Raw genomic sequence first — 26,247 nt, forward strand, 5'->3', positions numbered from 1 at the left:
ATACACCTGTACACCAAATCACCTAAGGATCGATAACATGGAAAGAGACCCACCAGAGCTCAATCGTTTTGATACCGTAGGTATCTGGGCTGACTCAATTTTTCCCGTAGAGGGAGTGTGAGCCGTATGGCTAAATCTGATAAAATGAAGAAAACTTACGTTTTTTATAATTTTTTTAATTAAAAATTACTGACAAAAACGTTAGCAATTAACATTTTATTAGTTCCACCATTTTTCTAATCACTGGATATCCGTCGACTGCTCTTTTAAAGCAGATAACGACCAGACAAATAATTTAACAAAATAATCATTTTTTAGAAATACAAAATTAAATTCCCGAATTTCAACCGATAAGAGAAACCCAGAATTTTTTGTTAGTGGGTGTTATCAAGTGAAAGAATGTTACATTGTGATTTGTGATATAGTTTTCCTGTCTGTGGAATATTATAAATAGTTCATCAGTTTTATTTTATTACAAAAATTAAAATGATTTCCTTGCTGTTAGTTGCCTTGGTGTGTGTTTCGCTCAGCAAAAATGCATTATTCTTTGCAGAGGTAAGCTTGGTTCTTATTTGGCTCTATTACCGCTTATACACATGTATCATCTTTTTGAATATTACTGTAAATAGTTTATATATTCATTTATTTCGGGCCCAGTGATTTTCTATCAAACTCATTTCTTCAATGCATTTTATTGTTTTTATTGTTCTCTTTTCATTTTCCAATTATATTCAATAAAGCCGACTAGAATGTTTACCATCCATTTTATATTTAATGTTTGCCTTATATGATTTTTATTTTCAATTTTGCTCTATATTTTTTAACGGATTTCTTACTTTAATCTTGTATCTAACCTCTTACTCTGTATGAACATCTATATTAATAACCTATGTTTCCTGCAGCCGATTTTGATGATATACATAATTATAAACAAATGAAGATCAAAAAACGGTAAATTTTCGCTTTTTTCGTCTATAACCAAAAAGTTAAGTATTTTAAACAAATTTGAGAGTGAGAAACTTATGAACATTATAAAAAACTTCAATATAATGTTCGCTGAATATGTCTATCCTTATTGGTTGCTTAGAAAATTGCAAAAAAATATCATAAATTTTGAGTTTTTATAAATATTCATAACTTATGTAAAAAATTAACTTAGAACGTTCTTATTACACGGAATGCTGAGACTTCTGGTGCTTAAATCATACTTTAAATTTCAAAGCAATTGGTCAAATAGTTTAAAAGGTATTTAATTTGTTTATCCGAAATTAATTTTTTTTGTAACGCTATAAGTCAGAAAATGATAAAGTTACACTAATACTTTGGATAGTTTATGAAAGCAGAAGATTTATACTATTAATTTAATTTACAAAAAATGACAAAAAATAATTCTAAATACTGCAAAATTATTTTGCAAAAACATGTGAGTTAAAAAAAGGGGGGCTAACTTCGTCCCTAATTGTCCTAGGACAATTGTTTTTCTTTCAAAATATGTATAAAAATTCAGTCTTTCCAAATATGAAAAAATAATTTTTCTACGGGTAACGGTTAAAAAGTTATTCTAATTATTTATAAGTAAGCAAAAAATCGACGTGTTTTTTGCAAAATAATTTTACAAGGTTTAAAATTACTTTTCTCATTTTTTTTTAATTAAGTCAATAGTATAAATGTTCTTCTTCCATAAACTGTCAGAAGTCTTACTGTAACCTCATAATTTTCTGACTTATAGTGTTGCAAAAAAAATGAATTTGGGATAAACAAATTAAATAACTTTTAAACTATTTGACCAATTGCTTTGAAATTTAAAATATAATTTAAGCACCAGAAATCTCAGCAATTCCTTTAATAAGAAGGTTCTAAGTTAATTTTTACATAAGTTATGGCTATTTATATAAAAACTCAAAATTTATGATTTATTTTGCAATTTTCTAAGCAACCAATAAGGATAGACATATTCAGCGAACATTATATTGAAGTGTTTTATAATGTTCATAAGTTTCTCACTCTCAAATTTGTTTAAAATACTTAACTTTTTGGTTATAGACGAAAAAAGCGAAAATTTACCGTTTTTTGATCTTCATTTGTTTATAACTATGTATATCATCAAAATCGGCTGCAGGAAACATAAAGTATATTAATAGAGCTCGGGAAATATGCACTTAAAAAACCCCAAAATATGCATGCAAATATGCACAAAAAACAGTTGAAATATGCACTTAAATATGCTTTTATGCATTTAATGCATATAAATAAACAACACGGTAATCCTTGTTTTGAAGGTATTTAATTATTTATTTGATGCCAATGGACTGTCGAGGCATTTAAGCTAAATAAAAAAAAATATTTATTTTATGCTAAAGTCATAAAAAATATTTATTGAAATTTCTATAACCTACATCATTATATTCATTTTTTCTTTATATTTATCATCATCCTTTATTATTTATTATTACAATTATTATTAAAACTGTACATTGTTAAACGTTTTCTAAATTTTCTACAGAAAAACAGCCGTAGGTATATCTGATTGTAATTGTTTAAGCATACACGGAAAAAATTATTTCTACTTCACATGAAGTTAAAGAAGCTTACTTAAAATATTGTTTAATTGAGGGTTCTACCTATAAAATTAAATTATCTTCACATTTCCCCATCATAATAATATTTTTTTTAATTATTTTGTGATATTCCTCATTTTTCTTTAACGCCGTGCAGAATTTTTGATACATTTTGTTGGTTTCACCAAGGTGTTTAATTATTTCATTTAATGAATTGATAATTTCAATACTTTGGTCTAAAGAAATGTTTCGCTTTTCTAATTTAGTAATTGGCTAAGCAATATTTACAAAATTGGTTTGGATTGGATAGGTATGTGTCAAATTACTTTTTAATAACGGTTTTTTTAAAACATCCACACATTTTTCATAGCACCTGAGTTACGTCTACATCGAAACTACAAATTGACGTCTCTAATTCCTTCAAAATATCGGTTATGAAATTTACAGAATTTAACCATGTTCTCCATCTAGTTATCACATGTTCAGGTGGTAAAGGCACATTAGGTAAACGATCTTTATACACCTATACTCTCAGAAGGGCTTTCAAAATTATGTTTTTATTTTTGATAGAAGGGTATTAATCATTTGAAATTCCATCCTTACAGTTTGTAGTCTCCTGCTACTCTATTTGTAGCAGAAGCGTGCTCTAGACAAGTAATAAATTTGAAAAAATATTTTTAAATGTTGTCCACTTTTGGTCATATGGCGCAGCATCAGCTAACAATAACAAAATGTTTTCACTAACAAAATGTGACTGCATTTCATATTGCATATTGTAGAGTCTGCTTCGTCTCCTTTATTCGTCGCCTTAAAAATTGTAAAAGGCAGAGAAAGGATGTTACCAGAAAGTGGTTCCACGAGAATTTTCAGATTTATTGTTTAGATCTGGGACTTCTCATTTCTCTTTAAAATGCATTTATGCAAAAAATGCAAAAAAGTCTAAAAATATGCAATTTTAATAAATGCATATGCACTTACAAAATTTATCCAAAATATGCAAATATGCACTTAATATGCATTTTGCATATTTCCCGAGCTCTAGTTATTAATATAGATGTCCATACTACTCAAAAAATTTGGTTTCGGCCTGGAGGGGGATGTGTCACGAGAAAAATCTTATTTCTCTGGACTATTTAAAGCAACATTTGAAATAATTTTTCTAGATTGTGTCACCTTCCAAATTCTACTTAATTTGAAAGCTTACACTAATAAGTGTTGCTACGACTCTACTCCAAACATATATTCCTCTTCTTCTTTCGGTGTCACATAAGGTCCTCCTAACATTGGAAATTTTTACTGGGAATTCTTAATGGTCCTGTTGTATTTCTATCCAATCGGGAATTTTCTTGAGCCATGACATCTACTTCGTTCCAATTCATCTATAGTCAGTCCTCTATTACACCTTTGCTGATAAGCTGAAGGATTCTCTACCAGTCTCCTCTAAAAACATGCTCTAAGTATGATATTTTCTATTTGAATAGTTTTCTATTTTATTTGCTCTATTTAACACAGCTTTTGCATCTCTGTTCTATGTAACCAGATCTGACATGCTCTAGGCAATCCGTCGTATTAACCTTCATAGACTAGGCCTTGGTGCCATGTAACAACAATGACCAAATATAAGATTTGATCATTCTTTGACGTAATTTTAGGCTTAAGCTATGGTTAGAGAAACGTGGCAATTTTATTTTTAGAAATGTGGTGCGAGCTGCTTCAATTCGACGTTTTTGATCTCTTAACTTGGACTTGTTTAATATTCAGTTATATGTAATGCGGTTTTTGTGTTGCGGTTTATTTGTATTATGGACCAAACAGTCTTAACTGAATAAGACACAGTAACAAGACAGAGTGATGGGCTAGTTAATTTATTAGTTATCGAGATAATCAATAGAAATACATATTGATGTTTTTTTTAAAGAAATGTATTTCATTTTTAGGCAGTCAAATCCGAAAATGATCCTGTAAACATGAAGCTGACAAAATTGCTCGATGTTAAGATCGAAAGCAAAACTGATTATTGGAAGAATGATTTAAGCAGACTTCTTCAATCGCAAGTTGAGGAAAATAGTATAGGTAAGGTATAGAAAACCCACACTTCCCAGTAACCTCTTTCATCTCACCTATTATTTTATGTTCCTATATTCTAAATGTATTTTTCGGATGAGCGACTCCATTTTTTGACAACTCATATAAGTTTTCATCTCCATTATAACTTCGTAAATTTTTTTTATAGCTACGGTTTTTAATGCTACCCCACAATATAGTATATTTTCTCGGTTTGTTAATTTTCATTGTTTGTCTTTGATATTAGTTGACTTTCATCTGTATTGTTATGGTCCAAGATTTCTTACTATCTATTACGTTACCCCCATTTGCTTTCTTCTTCATATCCTATTTCTCTATATTCTCTTATGTTTGTAAATTTCCATAATGTTGATCGTATATTTGTAGGTATTTAATGCCTGGTTGCACCAACAAATCTTAAGCTCCAGCTTAGCGTAGCTCAGCTTACAGTTAGAGCTCGTTTATCTAAGCACGTCTTAACTGATAAGTTTAAAATACAATCCACAAACCATACTTACTCTAGACGTTCCACGACCTTCTTCTTTTAGTTTCTTTGCCTCCACCTCTTGGGTACTTGGTCAGCTCTCGTATTTAGACTGTATTTGGAAGGGAATCGGCTCTTCAAAGGGTCTGGATTTTTCCAGATTTCCTTCGTTAAGTTCAGTGTAATATGATTGTCAAATAATTATTTTATATTTTAATTTGAAATATTTTTATAAATCTGTTAATCTTTCTGAAGGTTTGTTCATTAATATTATGTAGGAGATTTTGTATTGAAATGGGGGTTGGATTTCCTATATTAACAAGTTCTTGATACAGGTCAAATTGATTTGATTTGTTAATTGGGTATGAAAGTAGCATTTATGAGTTATACTTTCTACATTCACAAAAAGGAGTATCACTAAAATTGATTTTAAACAAATGGTCTGGTGTGAGGCGATCGCATTCTAATAATTGATGTCAAGTGCCTTCAATCCACAAATGTGAATTTGTGGAAAAAAGGGTTTGTAGAAAAATCACTTTGGCATTTTTGATACCATTTCCCTTTAGTTTTAAACTGTTTTGTCCATTCAACTTTAAACTTATTTACAGTTTTTTGTTTTAAAAGGTAAAAAGTCAAATTTATCTATTTTAATGTCCGCAGGAACATTTAAAGTCTTGCCTATATTTGCCTTGCCAATTTATCAGCCTCTATATTCCCCTTTACTCCAATATGGCCTGGAATCCAAGCTAAGATTATATTAAATCCTGCTTCCATTGACTCAATAATAAGTCTTTTAGTTAGGTTTACAATATGGTTGTTTGTCCCCCAGGTGGTGTTATGTAATTTTTGGATAGCACTTTTAGCATCTGAAAAAATTATTGCTTCTTTAATATTTCTTTCAATACAAACAGATACTGCCTTGTTAATTGCAATAATTTTTGCAGTGCATATTTGAGTGTGCTTATGTAATCTTAATGCATAGATATAATAATTGACTGAAGGTATGTGTACCCCCAAAACCTACTGTCCTCGACTCGGGATCTAAAGAACCATCTGTATATACCCATGTATAATTTCCATATGTAGCTGAAAATTTGTTAAGAAATTCCTGATGACTATACGTTTCCATTTTTTTGTGGGTTGAGGAAATTGTCTGAATTGTTTCCGTAAGATACTTCAGTTCGATCTGAAAGCAGGATTTAATGTTCTCTTTATATAGAATAGTGAGATATTTGTCAAAATTATTTTTTCCATCCAATTTCTTGACATTTTCTTGAGATCGTCAGTCCAACGAGTAGGTGGTCTTCCTCTACTTCTTTTGCCTAATCTCTGCCTCCACTCAAGTAATCTCTTCGTCGACCTCTCATCACTGATTCGAGCGACGTGTTCGGCCCAGTTCCATTTCAGGGTGGCAATTCGGGAAATTACATCGGTAACTCATGTTCTTCGTCTTCGAAAATAGTGCCAAATTCGGAGTGGTAAAAATAAAGAAAAAATAGTAGGTATATTTTCTTACGATCTATTTATTAAAATGATAATGATAACGGACTTAGAATTAAAGTGAAATTAAAGAATTAAAATGAAACACTAATAACGTTACGTAACTTTAAATGTGCAAATCAATAATAAAAAAATACCCATAATTTTAATGGGAGGGATGTACTTGATGGATTGACAGCAAATTATCAATATTTTGCTTCAGTTTTGTAAGGATTAACCGCAAATCTCCCCGTTCTGTGATGTTTAATGTGGTCCTTTTTTTTTGTTAATAGGTTTGTAACGACACTAAAACTTTTTCCGACAAGTTATGACGAGGTAAACGCTATCAAAAGTTTTCTCGCAATTTCCCACAGCCCTGATACTGATATTATTCCACGTATTTTTTTGTATTGTAAAACTATACAAATTCTTTTAACACTTAAAGTCCTGTGTTTTGGTTATCCGTGGGCAAATTTTCAGTCAAATCGAAAGACATGTATTTTGGGAATGGAGGAAAATGTAAAAATGGCATTTTAAGTTTTCTACACTAAAATTTGATCAAAAACTTGTTTTTAATCAAAATAACTTGTTATAATAGTTAATTATGATATAAATGTTAAAAGTACGATTTTAAGACACGCATGTGAAAGTTTGCAGAATGAGCGAAGCTAATTCTGCAATTCACATGAGTGGCTTAAAAATGTACTTTTTAACACGTATATCATACAATATTTTTTCTACAAAGGTTATAAATGTATAAAATACAATAGTTTTGTTAATTTCTGAAACCATGAAACCTATGACCCGTAAAAGGTAGAACTGGTTGTCTACACTCGAGGGGAATGTCTTAAAAATTCTTAGCGAAAATATTATACCGTTACATAAACTTGTTTTTTCTACAAACGTGTTAAAATTGCAATAATACAGTTTAAATTAAATTTAAAAAACCTTTTAAAACACCTTTTTTAAATTGCGCAAGTTGTACTATTAATATTAATGTTAATAAATGAAATATAAATATTTTGACGTTTCACAATTTGACAATTCACCAGTGGCGGCTCGTGAGTAAAAATATCGGTGGGGCACTTTTATTTTGAGCAGCAAATACGAAATTATGAATACCGAAAAAATGTTAGTAAAATATAAATATTGCTAGTAGCTACATGTATCTTACTCATGTACTTACCCATGTATCTAAGGATTCTAGTGAATAGCTTTTTTTTTTCATCACTAGGTGGGGAATCTGCTAACAGACGTCTGAGGTAAACATTTCCGACAGTGCTGGGTTCCTGAGCTAAACCCTCATCAGTGTTAAGTCGACCAGTTTGGCCGTAAGTCGGACCTCCCTGCCCTCCGTAACTCCGATGTGGCCGGGACCAGCTAAACCCCACCCCTCTCATACTAGGGCATCAGAGTGGAATCGCTCGTTAGAGCATAACTTCTCCCCGATGTCCTTCTTTTGCCCGATTCTCAGTCGCTCGTCATCACGCATCAGCTTCCATCTCTCGCACTCATCCGACCACCACGTCCTTTACCACTATTCCTATCTCTACCTTCTCTTTTATCGACAGCACCTTTCTCTCATAAATGTGGATGTTATCCCACCATCGCTCATACATCACCATATTTTCTACCATTTCTCTCACAGACTCAAACGCTCTCTCTAGCTCATTCCTATCCCTTGCCTAGTCAATAGTCCTTGTTTATTAGTAGTTATAAGTTCACAATACTTCCAAGCACATCACCACTCCAATATAAAAAAAATGTCTTATGCCCTAAACAGTTTTTAACTAGCACTATTATATTTTAGACGCAGGATTTATAATTTTATAATTTTATTAGTAGTTATAAGTTCACAATACTTCCAAGCACATCACCACTCCAATATAAAAAAAATGTCTTATGCCCTAAACAGTTTTTAACTAGCACTATTGTATTTTAGACGCAGGATTTATAATTCAGTTCAATGCGACGTGTTTTTTGGGTTGCAAAATGGTCAATGACGAGTTCGTTAAATTTGTGGCAGTTAGATATTAATTGTTTTTCAATGGACAGCATCGCTAGGGCATTGAGTCGTTCTTCTGACATCGTATTCCGCAGAAATGTTTTTATCCTCTTTAGGGTTGAAAAGGATCTCTCTGCTTCTACTGTTGTCATAGGAGTTGTGCATGCAATGTTAATTAATTTAATGGACTCTGAAAACAAATCAGTAAGATTGTTTTCAACAAAAACCTCAAGCAATGGCACGAGACCACTCGCCGTTCCAAAGTCAGTCCTAGCGTATAGTACACATAGCTCCGATTTTAATTTGGTGGCATCTACAAACTGATAATGTTGCAAAACAATCTTCAGCTTTTCTTCGGGAAAAATAAGTTTATAGTCTGGAAATAATTTGGGATCGAATAGTGCTGCAAGAGTTAAATGGGCCGTGAAAGAAAGTCAATCCTCAATAGTGACCCTTATTAGATCACAAATTTCTTTCGCCGTCACGTTGTTATTTTCCTGGGTTCGTTTTCTTTTCCCAGTCGAAACGCTTGGACTATTGTCATCAATTATTATGTTATCCCTGATAGTTTGAATTTGATTTTTAAATTCCTGTATAAATATTTGAATTCTTGCAGGATCTAGGGCTCTTATTTGCAGTTGTTTATAAAGAATCTCAACGTGCGGCATAATAATATTAAAAAAATTCAGCCAGTATAAAAACATAAATATCATCTTTTAATAACATAAGTAAGCCCGAAGCTTGTTGAATGGTTTGAGTATCTCGTTCGTTTTCAATGATTTGTTCAAAACATTGCATGAGATCGTCTTTGTGACTGAATATGGTGATTACCGCTCGGCTGTTGAATGTCCAACGAGTATCGGATCCCCGGGGGAGACGTTTCTTTACAACATTGTTCAGTACATTCATGCGTTTCGGAGAACGAGAAAAGAAAGACGAAAACCTAGCTATAAGTTAGCAAAAAAAACTTTTACCATTTTATGCTCAGAAGCTGCCTTCGAGACGATCAAATTAAACTGGTGTGCATAACAATGGATAAAATGAGCATACGGAAAAGAACGTCGAATTATTTCTTGAACTCCATTGATTTTGCCTGACATGACAGCGGCGCCATCATAACTTTGGCCAATTAACTTATTAGGAGTATGGTTTAAGTTTAAATTATTCAATTGCTCCAAAATACACCTACTAATGCCCTCTGCATTATGAGAATCAGGTAAAAAATATCCCCAAAAACGTTCAAAGATTTGGTTGCCAAGGGTATATCTCAAAATTAAAACCATTTGATCTTGAACGGAAACGTCAGTAGTCTCATCAGCCTCGATTGCCACATAAGGAGCCCTTTCTACCTCTTTGCTTATTATTTCACGAGCTACATATAACATTGAATCCAGGAGTTCGTTTTGAATAATTTTTGAAGTTCCCAAAAATGTTGTATTATTTTCGGTTAAATGTTCTGCCAATATCGTGTCAACTTCTCCCATTAAGTTGACAAGTCCCCTAAATACTCCAGGATTCGTAGATGTCACACTTTCATCGTGACCTCTTAAAGCTAATTCAAACGCTCCGCAAAATTTAATACAGTCGATTATTCTATTTAACACATACCTGTTTTTGGTCACTATCTCGTTATGTTCCTTTATTGATCTTCTAAAAGCCGAATCTAACTGTGATTGAATATTTATTGACCCTAATAATTGGTATTCAACACAATAGTGGATGTGTTTGGAGCTAACATTATGTTTTTTAATTTTCTCTGAGAGATGTTTAATATCATTTACACCCCGGATTGTCCAAGCCTCGTCCACTTGTGGTGAAAACAATAAACACTTAAAACAATAGAAGCGATTTGTCTCCTCACAACCGCATAACCAGTCTGCTAACAAATAAAGTTTCTCATTGAATTTACCATTAAAAGTTCTATTACCACTTTGTCCCGCCTGAATAATGTCCAATTTTGGTCTAGGAGGTCCTAGTTGTTTTATATTTAAACGTTTTTCAAAGTCCAATGTATTTGTCTTAATAAAACTTACACTATTAATATTTGTTGCCATATCGAATTATTGGATATCGACAATAATGAAGTCAGAATTGAGAATTGTTCACTTACCAGATCAAAAACTACGCTCGGGCTGTGTCCTAGGAGAAGTATACTGGTGCGATACCGACTGCTAAGCCATATACCGTAACGTTGCCAGTTAGTACCTGCATCTGAGGATATTTCTTATTTCGCACACGGCAAGTCATCATTCTAGCGAACGATATTTTTCTAACTTGACAACAGTGAGCCCGGTCGCTCAGGAAAGCGCCCTTCCTCGGGTGCGGGTATAATTAAAAATTACACTGTGTAGTAGTTTTTAATCAATGGTGCGGGTGAACGCTGTTAATTTATATTTCTAAACTTTTTGGAGCTTCGCGTCGCATCGACTGAATATTTATTAGAATTTTAAATAAAGAAAAATTCATTAAACATAAATTGTATGAGATATCTACTACATTACATGAGCTAGTGGGAGGGCAGTGCCCCAAGCGCCTCCCTGCCACAGCCGCCCCTGCAATTCACTTTTAACTGTAATGCCTTAAAAATGTTAAAGCACTAGTGCCTTAAAGTAGCATTTTTAACGCTCCTATGGAGTGCTAAAAATTGCATTTTTAACACGGTTTTAGAAAATATATATTTTAATGACATTTTTAAGTCTCTACTATTAAAACATTATTTTTTCAAATTGATATTTCACGATAAAAAAATGCAAATTTGTTTAAATAATTACCAAATCACTATAAAATTTTCGTGGACCCCCACTTATAACTTGTGAACCCCCATTTTTATTTCACGCCAACGTAGACCCCCGTTGAGTCTCTCGTGGACCCCTGGGGGTCCGCCTGGACCACTTTGGGAATCACTGGTCTAGAGTATGTATTATGGCTTGTGATACAGTTAACGTGGCAATCCATTGTGGCAAGCTGAAAATTGATTTAAGACTCTAAGCTTAAGGCACATCTTAAGCCTAAGATATGTTGGTGCAACCAGTCATTAGTCTAGCTTGCTTCTGTTGTTCAAGGGTTTGTTACCTTTAATACTATTTTTATTTGTTTGAATTTCTCTTTTGAACTGTGTTAATTTTTCTGTGTCCGTTGAAATTTATTTTTCAGAGCATACTAGAGAATTTTAGAGAATTTAATATATTTAAATTTAATACTTGGTTAATGTCCATTCAAACTTTTTGATATTTTAGGAAAAAACGAAGAATATGTACAGGTTCCTCTAAAACTATCTTTTGGAATTGAACGAACAAATAATAATAAAAACTCTTTTGAGGAAGGAATGGAAAGTATTTTTAAAACTTGTGGATCTTTAGTTGGAAGAAGTCAATTACCATTTTGCCGCTTTAATCCGCATAAGGACCAAGAAGTGACCTCCAATTCATATCCAAGAAGTTGTAGAGAAATATTAGAGAGTGGTAAGTATCCAAGAAGTTGTATAAAAATATTAGAGTTAAATATGATTAGTACTACAACCAAGGCCTTACTAAGAACCAAAAAATTTACCACTATGATCATTATATTAAATATCAGATTTGACAAAATTATATGATTTTTCCTATATTCTTTAAATTTGATTGGGTCTATAACCAATAGTGGGAGCAAAAAAATATCTTTACGATGATTATTTTATGCTACATAATATTATCAATTTAAGGTAAAAATCAGTCCGGAATATACGTCATTAAACCCAGGACAAGCAGTAAACCATATTCTGTTCTCTGTGATATGGAATCAAGAGGCGGAGGTTGGACTTACATTCAGAATAGATTTGATGGGTCCCAGGACTTTTATCTACCGTGGAGGGACTACAAGTTTGGTTTTGGAGATCTGGATGGTGAATTCTGGATGGGATTAGAAAATATTTATCATATGACAGGTGAGACGTTTATAAATTTTTTCTTTCTAATCTTTGCTTGAGGGTTGTTAAACTTGTTCATATAATACTGGATATAAGTTTTTGGACATCTTGGATTTTAAAGCACCCTAATATGTCTCTATGATGTCTGTGTAGATATTGGCATTGAATCCGACCCGGGCCGACCGTCACATGTAACACCGTTGCCGTATCCTCTATTTTTTCATACTATCACGTTACAATTTTTTGTGATATTATATTTGTGTGTAAAATGTATCATTTTTGTGTATTTTATGTATGTTCTAATATGTTATGCATATATAGGTTTTTACTTGATTATTTTAAACCATTGTGACGTTTAACTTGCTAGAAACCTTGTAATATTGTGTACCTAATGTGTTAACAGTAAGTAGTTTTGAAACACCAATTAAGTAAAGTTTATTATGTTGTTGTTTTCACCAATTTTGAAAAAATGTGAAAACATTGAATTGTCCACGTCCGTCTGTCCATCCGGCCGTCTTGTCTGTCTGTTTGCAAACTCAACTCCTTCGTCATTATACCAGGTAGAATGACAAATGAGGTGTCAAATGAAAGCTTATCCAAGGATGGTACTAAAGGTGAGAAATTTAACCTAGGCTGTCTGTCCATCTGTCTGTCCGACCGCGTATATGATTCCTTCGTCACTGTACCAGGTAGAATGACAAATGATGTGTCAAATGAAAGCTTATAATCCAAGGATGGTACTAAAGATGAGAAGTTTGACATAGGCTGTCTGCCGGCCTGTCCGTCCGACCTGGTATAGTGACGGAAGAGTTATATTCGCGGACAGACAGACATACGGACAGACAACCTAGGTCTAATTTCTCACCTTTACTACTATCCTTGGATCATAAACTTTCATTTGACACCTCATTTGTCATTCTACCTGGTATAGTAACGGAGGAGTTATATTCGCGGTCAGACAGACAGACGGACAGACAACCTAGGTCTAATTTCTTACCTTTAGTACTATCCTTAGATTATAAGCTTTAATTTGACACCTCATTTATCATTATACCTAGTATAATGACGGAGAAGTAAATGTTATTATTCTATTATTCTTGTAGGTATATTTAACATTGATTGAAATTATGAAAGAAATATATAGAAAACAGCATGGCAACACTGTGATGCACAAACATAAAAATGCAGCCACATTCAGCTGTGCCAGCTGTGCGTTACATAGGGTGCTTTAAAATCCAAGAATACCCTGTATAACAGGTGACAACTTATACTGCTGTGATGGAGAAGTAGAACTGATTTTAAATTTAAACTATTATACAGGGTGTTCCATTAAAAATACATAACTTTTATCTGGCACGCCGTTATGAAATATCATGTAAGCTTGTATTCTTCTTCTTCTTTCTAGCATGATCGGTCATGCTAGTAGGCTACTGGCTGTTCATTGCCATCAAGTCTTCCCTGGACAATGATGTCCAGCATTCTCTCCATCGTTTTGGTGGTCTACCCTGTGGTCTTTTACGTACTGGGTTATTCGGTTTTGCGCTTTTAACGAGTCTGTTGTCCTCAATTATTTTTATATGTTTGTTTCAGTATCTTCGTCTCTGTCTGACCCACCTTCCTAGGTCCTGTATTCCACAGTTTTGTCTGATGTCTTCACTTCTTATTCTGTCACGTAGAGTTTTGCCTTGTATAATTCTTAGTGTTTTCATTTTAACTGTTCTCATCATATGTAACGTTCTATTTGTGTCTGGTCTTCTTTCTTCTGCATATGTTACAGTCGTAAAAATGAAAGAATACCCATGAACGAACATATAAAACACGCTGTATTTTCCTGTCACCGTGTCACAAAGAAAATTTTCCAGTGCAAGTACATGTACCAATAATTATTATAAACCGGGAGATATTAACAGAAGTTCAACCACGATTTTCTAAGTCCTGCCCTTTGCAATACTGGAAGGTTAGAGAAGGTACTTACAATTTGTGGAAAAATCCACGGGTTTCCTGTGACATTTTCCTGTGAAAATTAGATTTTCCATGAAAAAAAATTGGGAGTTGCGATGAATTTTTAAGTCCTGCCATATCCATAGAATAACAGGATACTATCTATTTTATGAAAAAATTTTTTTGGGCAGGATGGTTGCAAAAGGACTAAGGGAGTATACAGATATACAAACATGTAATGAAAATATTGAAATTTTCATAATTTTCTAAGTCCTGCCAACTTAATAAATTAATCATATTTATTTCAAAATCACCAAAAAAATGTTGGCATGACGTCACCTAATATTTAACGGCACTTGTTTCTTGTAAAAAAATGTATAAAATTTTCACTCTGGTTCCGTGATTTTCTAAGTCATAAAATAAATTTTGTTATAAAATAAATAATTTCAGTAGACATTATTCAAAATGGCAGGATGTTTAGTTACACCTTTTTTACTATATATAGTTAAAAAATTTGTAAGGAAATTCGTGGAAAATTACACGATTTTCTAAGTCATGCCATTTCGTACATATCTCAAGAAGATTAATATAAATCTATTTTCAAAGAAGCAGGATGGTTGTATAGTTATTTCGTATAAAAAAATTAAATTGTGTGTCTGTAAAATTATTTCAGGGTGTTATAAAAACATATTCATATCACCACAATTTTCTGAGTCATACCATGTCGAGTATGCTTAAAAAACACAATACTAAAACCGTTTACAACTTGGCAGGATAACCGCAAAGATGAATAATACAAAATATTAATTTGTATATCATTAAAACAATCGTATCCTATTAAATATTATTTTCCTGAATAATGTCTCGGAATTTTTACACACTTTTCAGATCTAATAGCAAATTGTAACATCTTTATTTTAAGTGATCAGATCATATTTTTATCTAAGTCAACGCAATAAAAGTAAATAAACAATTTTTACAATTTATTGGTTATAATTATATTATACAGTGTGTCCAGAAGCTCTCATAACAAAAGAAAACCGGAGATTCCTCAGATAATTTTAAGAAAATTTAACTCAATTCACCTAGTTCAAAAATGCTTCCGTGGAAAGCTAGAGCTCTTGAAAGATGGCGTCTTGTAATTCATCATCGTCATAATTCAACCCGGATCTATCCAATGCTGGATATAGGTATAGGTCTCCTTTAGTCTTCTCCATGCATTTCTGTCCCGTGCTGTCTGCATCAAGTTTCTGTCGATCCGTTTGATGTCATCAGACCATCTGGTTGGCGGACGACCTCTACTTCGATATGCTTCGTCTAGAAGAAGGATATCGAAGTCTTGTAATTAGTTCCTTTAAAATAGCTGCAGAACGCTTTTATTTGGAAAAACGAAAACTGGTACACTTTTTCCAGAGGTCAATTGTCAAATGTCAATTATCAATTGTCAATTTTTAGTACCGGTCATAGGGGTCCGTTTTGGGTACGGAAACGGATATTTTATCGAATAACTTTTCTGTCTAACTTTTAAGCATTTCTGATACTGGATTATTAAATTCTGGGATAGTTTTGTACTAAAAGGTACTTTTGCTTTAACTCAGAAGAATACGCAGTGTTCTAGAAAAATCGATTTGAAAAATTTTTCGTTTTTTGGGTTTTTGAGTTCAAAAGAATTTAGAAAAATTCTATTTAGGAAAACGAAAACTGCTACGTTTATTTCTCTTCCAGAGATCAATCGATTTTATCAATTGTGAATTTCTAGTACTGGTCATAGGCATCCGTCTTGGATAGATCAACGGATATTTTATATCATAACTTATTGGTCTTTAAATTTTTAGACATTTTTGAGAGTAGAGTCTTAAATTATGAGGTATTCTAGTACTAAAAGTTACTCTTGCTTTGAGTCGGCAAATACACCGTTTTTTTTTTAAATTTTTTTAAAATTTTTTTCAAATTCAACAAACGAAAAATTTTAAAATGGATTTTTTCAGAGAACCTTGCATCCTACTGACTTAAAACAGGAGTACCTTTTAGTACTAGAATACCTCACAATTTAATATTCTAGTGTCAGAAATACCTAAAAGGGAAAGACAAAAAAGATTCCTATGACCGGTACTAGAGATTCACAATTGATGGAATCGATTTATCTCTGGAAGAAAAAAAGGCGGACCAGTTTTTGTCTCTCGGATTGGAAGCGTTCTTGAGATATAAAAAACTAATTACAACGCGCCATTTGTAAAGAGCTTTAGCCCCCTTAGGCAGGCTTACAATATTACACTTACCAATATTTCAGCCAACAAAATTCAAATCTAATATAAAAATGTGGAGTCGATTTTTCTGTTGTTATCAATAAATTTTTGTTGCATAGCAATTTTATGCCGCTTATCTATTTGTTGTTATCAATATATTTTTTTTGCATAGCAATTTTATCCCGCCTTCTTAGTTGTTCGAACACAAAATACACACACATGTAACAGGCGCTAAGTTGCCGAACTCAACTGGTTTTCCTGATATTGTAGGATTGTAGATATTGTCCTGATATTGTTTCCTATATTTGATAGCAAAATGTACTAACACTAACAATACCAGAATAAATCGATTTTTAAATACAGCATCTATCTACTTGCAACTTTTTGCATTGAGTTCAGGATAACATCAGGAAAAGGTGTACAATAAAAAAATGGGTGGAAATTGCATTTTAGTGCATAACATGCATCCAAATGTGCATAAACCTGTCAAAATCAGTGTATTAAGGGCAAAATTTTGTTATTTGGGAGGTTTATGGAGTTACGAATACGCAAGCAGAACCGACCTCCTAATCACCTAGTGCCCAGAGTTGCTGCTAAGGCACGTCATCTGGAGTTTCGTGGGATATCGGCAATAAATTAAAGAAAACAGATTATTCGAGGGTTTTTGGGATGGCCGAACACGAATATGACATTACAACCGACCCTCGGAGCACCTGGTGCCCAGGGTGACTGATCTCGAATTTAGAGAGTTCTTGGAGGTCTATTCTGATGGCGTATTCATGTTCAGCAACCACAAAACTCCTCGAGTAATCTACTTGCATCACTTTAGTGTCTGAAAGCCTCGAAATTTAAGAATATGGCGTGTATATTAGTCACCCCGAGCACTAGGTAAAGATCTGTTGTAATGTGACATTCTTGTTCAGAAACTCCAAAAACCACCTGAGTTATCTGTCTGTCTCAATTTACTGCCGAAATTAATAAATAAATATGGTATAGAAAATGCTTAACAAATAAAAAGGTACCATAAAATATCATTTTATTTTAATATTAAAATACCATTTAAGAAAACTCAAAAAATACTCATTCCGAGTTTCAACCAACCCCGTATACTAAAATTAAACATTTTGGTATACTATTAATAACTGACAATAGTAGACTATATTAAAAGTCGTTTAAACATAAATTAATAGAAGTTTGGATATCAAATCACTAACAATATGTATAGGGTGCGAATGTTCCTACAAAATTAACAAAAAAACGTAATTATATTTTAAACTACCTCGTATAATATTTCAAAACACTATATTTTGTTAAAGAGAACATCGAGTAGAATCCAAAAATGTAAAAATATACAGGGTATTCCATTAAAAAAAAAAACAAAAATTTGTGTCACCCTGTAAAAACGGGTGGCCCTGTATATTAGAAAATACTGTTAAATCATAGTCCTATCTGTGGCCCATGTTTTACCTAAATAACTTTTTTCGTATATCTTACGACAAACGAGTAATTGGATATTGTCACACTAATGCCCCACCCTGTATACAAAATAACCATAAAACCATCCTGCCTCTTTGTAAATAGACTTACATTAAGATTCTTGAAACATGTGCAAAATGGCATGACTCAGAAAATCGTTGACTTTTTCACGAATTTTCTTGCAAATCTAGGACTCCTGCCGTCTTACAAGAACCGTTTAACCTTCCTGCCGAGTACCGAAAAGGTATTCATTGTATTTGAGTATTATAACTTTTTAAAGGCAGGACTAAGAAAATCACGGAATCAGGGTGAAAATTTTCCGCAGAATTTTCCAAGGAACAAGTATACTTAACCATTAGGAGACGTCATGCCATTATTTTTTTTGATCATTTTGAAATAAATATGTTTAGGTTATATAGTTGGCAGGACCTAGAAAATCATGAGAATTTCATTATTTTCCTTACATGTTTGTATACATATATACTCCGTTACACCGTTTGCAACCCTCCTGCCCAAAAAATGTTCTTCATAAAATCGATAGTATCCTGTCTATCTACGGATATGGCAGGACTTAGAAATTCATCGCAAAACCCAATTTTTATTTTTTGGGAAAATCTAATTTTTACAGTAAAATGTCACAGGAAATTGGTGGATGTTACCACAGATTGTAAGTACATCGTCTACCCTTCCAGTATTGCAAAAGGCAGGACTTAGAAAATCGTGGCTGAACTTCTGTATAATATCTCCCGGTCTATTACATGTACTTGCGCTGGCCAATTTTTTGTGTGACACGGTGACAGAAAAATACAGCGTGTTTTATATGTTCGTTCATGGGTATTCTTTCGTTTTTCCTACTGTATAATTGTTCGTATTGTTGTTTTATATATTTTTACTTTGCTTTCAGTATTTCGATATTTGACCTCTTTTGAGAGATTTTCATAGCTTGTTATTTCCGCTCCAAGATATTTGAAGTGATTCACCTGTTCCACAGTTTTGAAGTCAATTTCCAATGTTTATTGATTTAGTCCAATTGTTATTGGTTGTTTGGAAATTACTAGGAGCTTAATCTTCTCGGTGATGATGCGCATATTTAGTTCTTTAGCTTTAGTATTAAATGCATACAGTAGCCTTCGGAGATTGTCTTCAGAATCGGCGATAAGGACAGCATCGTCAAGCATATAACTTGTAACTCTAAAGTATGTAAGAATTGTTAGCTTGTAACTAATTTTAAAATGTGGAGTATAAAGCTTTGTACAATTTTTGTAAATACCTCTTTTGTATCTTTTACTATAACAGGTCTACTGAGCTTCTGCAAACCAACCAATCTTGTATTTTAAAACCTTGTAAACTTTTATTTTAATACACAACATTTTGTTGATTTTAGGATTCGAAACAAATGAACTCCTCGTTGAATTGGCAGATAGAGAGAAAAAAACAGCCTATGCACAATACAAATCATTTGCAATTGGACCTGAGAAGGATGGTTATAAAATAAATACATTAACTGGATATTCGGGGGATGCTGGAGATTCGTTGATAAAACATTTAAATTATAAATTTTCTACTTTTGACGTAGATCAAGATAACCATTCATTCAATTGTGCACAAGTCTTCGGTAAATTTAACAAATTTTATTACTAAATGCTGCATAATACTTTGTTTTATTTCATTTCATGTATTACTTTGTTTTTTGATATTTTGATCTAGTAGTATAATTAGTAATGTTTCAAAACTTCATAAACCTTGGAAATACTCTTGACAGAAAAAATATTTATTTAGTAATAATTTAAATATTTTAAGCTTTTTAATTTTAATTTTAATTACAGTAGACTCCCTCTATAACGAGAACTGAAATGGCGGACCGATTACCTTGTTATAAGCGGATCTCTTTATATCAGAAAACAATAATATTGTGCATATACAGTATGTCCCTGTAAGTTGTATCCATATGGAAAACTTTTTTATTATTATTTTGCGAAAAAAAGTTATTTTATATAAAAAGTTCTGCATGGTCCAAAACCCAAGATTCAACCATCAGATATCAAATTTTATGAATGTTATACATACAAAGTCTGTCTGAAAATTTGAAAATCACTCAAGAGTAAACTAGCTTTATTTTTCAAAATATTGAAAATTGCTATTATGAAAAGTTAATTAGAATTAAAAACTATATTCTAATATGCAATTACATCCTTTTAATTGAAAAAAAAAATTGAAAAATTATGGATAACTAACATTATTTTCAGTTATTTAAATTCTGATTACTCTTTTACTATTAATTTTACGAAAAAAAGTGATTCTTAATAAAAAGTTCTGGATGGTCTAAAACCTAAAATACACTATCTTATATCAAATTTTATCAATTTTATACGCGGTATTTTAAAACAGATAAATTTAGATAATAAGTAAAGCACCTTTATAGTTCAGAATATTTTAATTAGGATGTAATTACATACTGAAACATACTTTTTAATTCTAAATAACTTCTCATAATAACAATTTTCGATATTTTGAAAATTAAACGTATTTTACTCTTGAGCGAAATTCATATTTTTTGACATACCGCGTATAAAATGAATAAAATTTGACATATTATGTCAAATGGCGCTATAATCAGAAAAAACGATTGTTGGAAATGGAAAATTAAATTAAAAAATGGAAAGTTTCCCACTTTATGGAACAGTTAACTTAACTTTTTTTGGTTTTAGGACCTACTCTTCACAAACCAGTAGATCCCCATAACGCTCGAGTAACGGCAAATTTAGCATACTTTCCTCCCCTACTATAAGAAAAACAAACAAAAATTCTCAAACGATTTACAAAATAATCCTGTAAGAAGAAGTGGTATAAAAAGTATACCCGGTCAAGTACGTGGCAAAATGAAAATTGTACATACGAGCTAAGTACCTACTTCAGAAAACAATTAGGGTATCAGCTCAGAGTCATTACAGGATTTCTTACTATTTCAAGGGGGCTTGATTGTAATTATTATGTTTGCTTTCATTACTCATTTTCTTATTAAGATGGTTGTATTTTAGGTTTTAGGCTATGCAGAGCTTTTTATCAAGAATAACTTTTTTTGTAAAATAAATAATACCAAAGTTTTCCATATGGGTACAACTTACAGGGACGTAGTATGTCCCTGTAAATTTCATATACAATATTCATATACAGTATTACTGTATATGAATTTCTAAAACATTAACTTCCTATAGTGAAGCCATTCGGAGCAATATAAGATGCTAAATATTGTTTCCTCACTAATAAAGCTTCGCCATCATAAATTGTAAATTTTCTTACAATATTCAATATCGGTTGATAGATTAACAAACAGAACAGGAAGTAGTTTATTATAGGCGGTAGGTTTTATTACAGCACAATCCTCGATAACCACACATATGTTGATGTTGGGGATTTGTGTATACAGGCAGTTGGGGTACCTATGTATTTATAGCCATTACAATGCTAAAAACAGGTAAAGATACATATCCTACGATTTCATTTTTCCGCGTTATATCCAAATATGCCTCGTTATAGAGATGTTACAGTTCAATAGGAATTTCATGTGACATCTAGTGTACCTCGTTATAAGTGAAACCTCGTAATAACCGTGTTCTTTATAGAGAGAGTCTACTGTATTTATTTTTATAGCTTCTAACAAAATGTTGTCATCATAACGAAAAATGTTACGAAATAAAATAAAAAATAATGGGAAAATTATAGAAATAATTCAACACTATTGTAATGAAAGCAAACATAATAATTACAATCAAGCCCACTTGAAATAGTAAGAAATCCTGTAATGACTCTGAGCTGATACCCTAATTGTTTTCTGAAGTAGGTACTTAGCTCGTATGTACAATTTTCATTTTGCCACGTACTTGACCGGATATACTTTTTATACCACTTCTTCTTACAGGATTATTTTGTAAATCGTTTGAGAATTTTTATTTGTTTTTCTTATAGTAGGGGAGGAAAGTATGCTAAATTTTCCGTTACTCGATCGTTATGGGGATCTACTGGTTTGTGAAGAGTAGGTCCTAAAACCAAAAAAAGTTAAGTTAACTGTTCCATAAAGTGGGAAACTTTCCATTTTTTAATTTAATTTTCCATTTCCAACAATCGTTTTTTCTGATTATAGCGCCATCTATCACTAATTCGACAACATGTTTCGAGTAAAAGTTGCTTATTTTTGGGTAAAGAATCCAAATCTGCAATAAAAATTGGGGACTCCTATTTAAGATTTTAAAGTAAACCCCACCCTACCTCTGTGGGGGATCGTGTTTGGTGCCATTCGATATATTTTTAAATAATATTAAATACGTGTATTTTGCAGTTGCTCGATCTGATGTTCATTTTCGAAATGTCGCGGGGTTCGTATTTAAAATTTTAAACTTAGCCCACACCCCTTTCCGTGGGGGGTCGTGTTTGGTATCATTCGATAGATTACAAAAAATATTGAACACATATTTTTTAGTTTTTCGATCTGATGTTCATTTCGCGAAATTATCGCTTTATTTGTGAAACTTTGTGACTCGCCCATTTCCTTATAGTCCATGTGGGAGACCGCTCCCGTCTGAAAAAATTTCTGATTCAGTTTCTTTGTGGATTAATATTCAAAAATCAAATTTAAACAAATCTGAAGAGTGCCGGGCGGAATTCTTGGGCAGAAATTGTTTAAACAATTTTTTAAAACAAATACAAAAGGTCACCTTTTCACCTTTTTTTGCTCTGGAGCATATACAATTAGGTTTTCTCGGTCATTCTAAACAAGAAAGGTTACTTGTAATTTTTCTTAACAATTGATAGTTTTCGAGTTATAGGCGATTTAAAATCTGAAAAATGCGAAAATACGCATTTTTGAGGCTTAAAAACTCATATTTAAATTAGTATTTTTGAGGTTGGCAGAAACTTAAATTCAAGATTAAATATTCAGCTTCAAGACTCTGAAGAGTAATCGCGTCTAACCTTAATTGATACCGTTGTTTTTAATTGTTAAATATGCGTGTTTATCCGATTATTTTGCCGGTGTGGCGCGCTCTATTTGGAAAACCTTCCATTTTCCTGGGAAAAATATTTTTTTGCACGATTGATCATTTTTTACTGTTTACCGTGACAGATTTTACGTCACTAGGTGACATTTACTAGCAACTCGACGGTAAGTAATCCAACTCGACGGTAAGTACTCCAACTCGACGGTAAGTAATTCACTTACCGTCGAGTTAAAAAATCTCTTAATTTTAATTTATTTTTTGAAAGAATAAAGAAAACTAACGAATTAGTTATTAATATTGAAACTTATGTTACAATTTGTTAATTTTTCTCTTCAAATACGCGATAAAAGTTGAAAACTTGGAAATATCAATGCCATCATAAAGAAAAACGGTGGATTTAATCATTGAATATTCTGCACAGAGGTTTCCAGGAGCTTTCTACTACATATGTCTTTGAACGAAATATGCCAATGGAGTCTTTTCTTCGATTCTTAAATTCTTGCCTTCGCACCATTTTTTAAAACTTTGGTAGGTATTTTAATAACGGATTTTGGATTTTTCGGGAATAATTGCGGAACACCCTTCTTCTCAAGCCCGTTCAATTTCTTCAAATTCACTTTCGCTCATATTTTAATTTATAATAATCAAAATTGTACTTAAAATTATTGACAACTAAATAAAAACTCAATTCTCCATTGTTGTTATGCACCCTAGTTATTACTACCTAAAAACCAAACTATCTATCTTGTTAAAATGAATGAAACTAGTCAATATGACGAAAATGTTTAATTTTATAATTTATAAGGGTATCAATCGTGCAAAAAACGTTATAAGTATGTCGAACGTTAAGGGTAACCGATCTCAGACAATAATTGGAGTCGTCGCGCCGCTCCTCCTCCAAACAATTGTCTTCGATCGGTATAAAACCCTTACCGTTCTCCATACTTAATATACTATTTCTAGATTGTTTGTTACATTTTTCTCAAAAGTTAATAGTTTTAAATTTATAAGCGATTTAAAATCCGAAAAATTCCAAAAAACGCATTTTTGGATTTTAAATCGCTTATAACTTTAAAACTGTTAACTTTTGAGAAAAATGTCAAGAAACTTGTTTTATTTAGAATGTCATAAATAATCTAGAAACAATATTTTTCGGGGGAAAATTGGAGATTTTTGGAAGAGGGCGCGCCGCACCCGCAAAAAAATCGGATGGACATGCATATTTAACAATTAAAAAACAATGGTTTTAAATTAAGGCTAGACGCAACCACTCTTCAGAACCTTAAAACTGAATGTTTAAACTTCAATTTAAGTGTCTGGTAACCTCAGAAATACTAATTTAAATATGATTTTTTAGGCCTCGAAAATGCGTATTTTCGCATTTTTCAGATTTTAAATCGCCTATAACTCGAAACTATCAATAAATATGTATTTTTCTTGTTTAATTTCATACTTTATTATTACTTATTAATTATATTTTCAATTGTAGAGGGTGGATGGTGGTATAATGATTGCCATCAAAGCAATCTTAATGGAAAACATATGAACAAACCTCTTCCCGATGCCTACAAATTTCACGGACTGAACTGGAATGGATTCAGAGGACATGATTATAATCTAGCTGGTTCAAAAATCATGATACGTCCAGTTGCGGAATAAAAAGTACACTTTATTATAAAACACACACTCTATTTACTATATAACTCGCTAATATTGTATCTTAAATGTGCCTTAGCCAAATAAATATTTCACTGTTTACCATTTATTTTTGTTTACCCCGATAATCTACAAGCAAAACTACTCAAACTAATGGACAATAAATCAAGAGCAATAATCACAAAGATACTCAACAACATAATATAGAAGTCTGGATAAATACTAGCAGAATGGTTGAAATCCGGCACTTCCAAAAATTCAGAAACAAAAAAATGCGAAAAATACCGTACAGTAAGCCTAGTGAGATATTTCATAAAAAAATGTTCCTAAAGATAACCCTAAGAGAATTTACAGGCAGTGCGAAAATCAAATTACCTCCAATAGGCTTTGTTCCTAATACAGATCTTATTCCAGGGATGCAGAGACGTCAGTTGCGACGAATACTCATGAAGGGTAGATTACCAGAAAGCATTTGATCGCGTACAGCACACCAAAATCATGCAAATACTAAAAGAAGAAGAAAATGACAACTAAGATTTGAAAATAATTACAAACCTTCACTATAATCAGACCGTAAGCCTCAGAGTTGAAGGTGAACACATCGTATATGTGAAAATCATGGGCGAAATCAGGCAAGGTTGTATTTTGTCTCCTCTAATTGTCAGTCTCTACTCTGAAAGAATATTTATCTACATATTATATACTTTGCACGAAACCGAAAAAGGTTTCATTCCATTACCATTTTCACCAGTCTTATTAATTTTTCTGGTTAGCCGACTTCTTGCAATATATTAGATGGTTCGTTTTAGTATTAGCAAAGAATACATATCTCCCAAGAACCGACACAAACGGATTCTCTATGAACTAAATTTTTATGCGCATGTGCCAGATCGGCCATTTCTCAATTTGTATGAATAGCAAATAATTTTGGTGACATTTGTCTTGTACAGGATCGGCGTTTGTTGTCACAGTTGTTTGTTTGGCTTGGCTTGGCGTTAGTATTTTGTTTTTGTATCAGTTTTTAGCTCATAATATTTTGTATAGACTTATTTTCTATATATATTTTCTTATATAGCCTACAACTATTAATTGTTATTTTCCAACATTTATACAATTTAATTCTTTTTAAGATATCTTGAGTATGTGAATTAATTATTTTAAGCTTTTTCATGAACTATAAACTATCGTATAAAAAATTAATTTTGTATTTATTGGGATTTCACAAAGAATTTGAATCTAAAATATCATACAAATTCTCTAACCTTTGTTTGACCTCTACTGTACCAAATGCATCTGCAGGAAGAGCACAAAGTCATATTTTATATGTGTTCATTCCACAAGCCATGTGCTGTGTTTAAAAAGTTGAGAATCCAATACTCACAAAAACTTCCATAAAGTAATTTTATCAGCAAACGTAAATTAAATTTAATAAACTATGTT

General features: G+C 32.3%; 1 protein-coding gene across 1 annotated transcript; it reads left to right on the forward strand.

The window, feature by feature from the left end:
• The first annotated feature begins 438 nt into the window (after positions 1 to 438).
• LOC114324257 (microfibril-associated glycoprotein 4-like) lies at positions 439 to 24,909 on the forward strand. The gene is made up of 6 exons (XM_028272054.2): positions 439 to 555; positions 4,496 to 4,631; positions 11,827 to 12,051; positions 12,291 to 12,512; positions 19,542 to 19,772; positions 24,641 to 24,909. The coding sequence occupies exons 1-6, from the start codon at positions 487 to 489 to the stop codon at positions 24,808 to 24,810; spliced, it is 1,053 nt and encodes a 350-aa protein (XP_028127855.1). The 5' UTR covers positions 439 to 486; the 3' UTR covers positions 24,811 to 24,909.
• Positions 24,910 to 26,247: the final 1,338 nt, after the last annotated feature.

Source organism: Diabrotica virgifera, chromosome 7 (assembly GCF_917563875.1).
Source record: "Diabrotica virgifera virgifera chromosome 7, PGI_DIABVI_V3a".
Taxonomy (NCBI): domain Eukaryota; kingdom Metazoa; phylum Arthropoda; class Insecta; order Coleoptera; family Chrysomelidae; genus Diabrotica; species Diabrotica virgifera.

Bases quoted from the DNA above. Each gene is read 5' to 3' on its own strand.
- LOC114324257 (XM_028272054.2), top strand. From the start codon at position 487: ATGATTTCCTTGCTGTTAGTTGCCTTGGTGTGTGTTTCGCTCAGCAAA. The intron at 12,052-12,290 runs GTAAGTATCCAA...TATCAATTTAAG, and splicing joins TAGAGAAATATTAGAGAGTG to GTAAAAATCAGTCCGGAATA. The intron at 19,773-24,640 runs GTAAATTTAACA...TTTCAATTGTAG, and splicing joins CAATTGTGCACAAGTCTTCG to AGGGTGGATGGTGGTATAAT.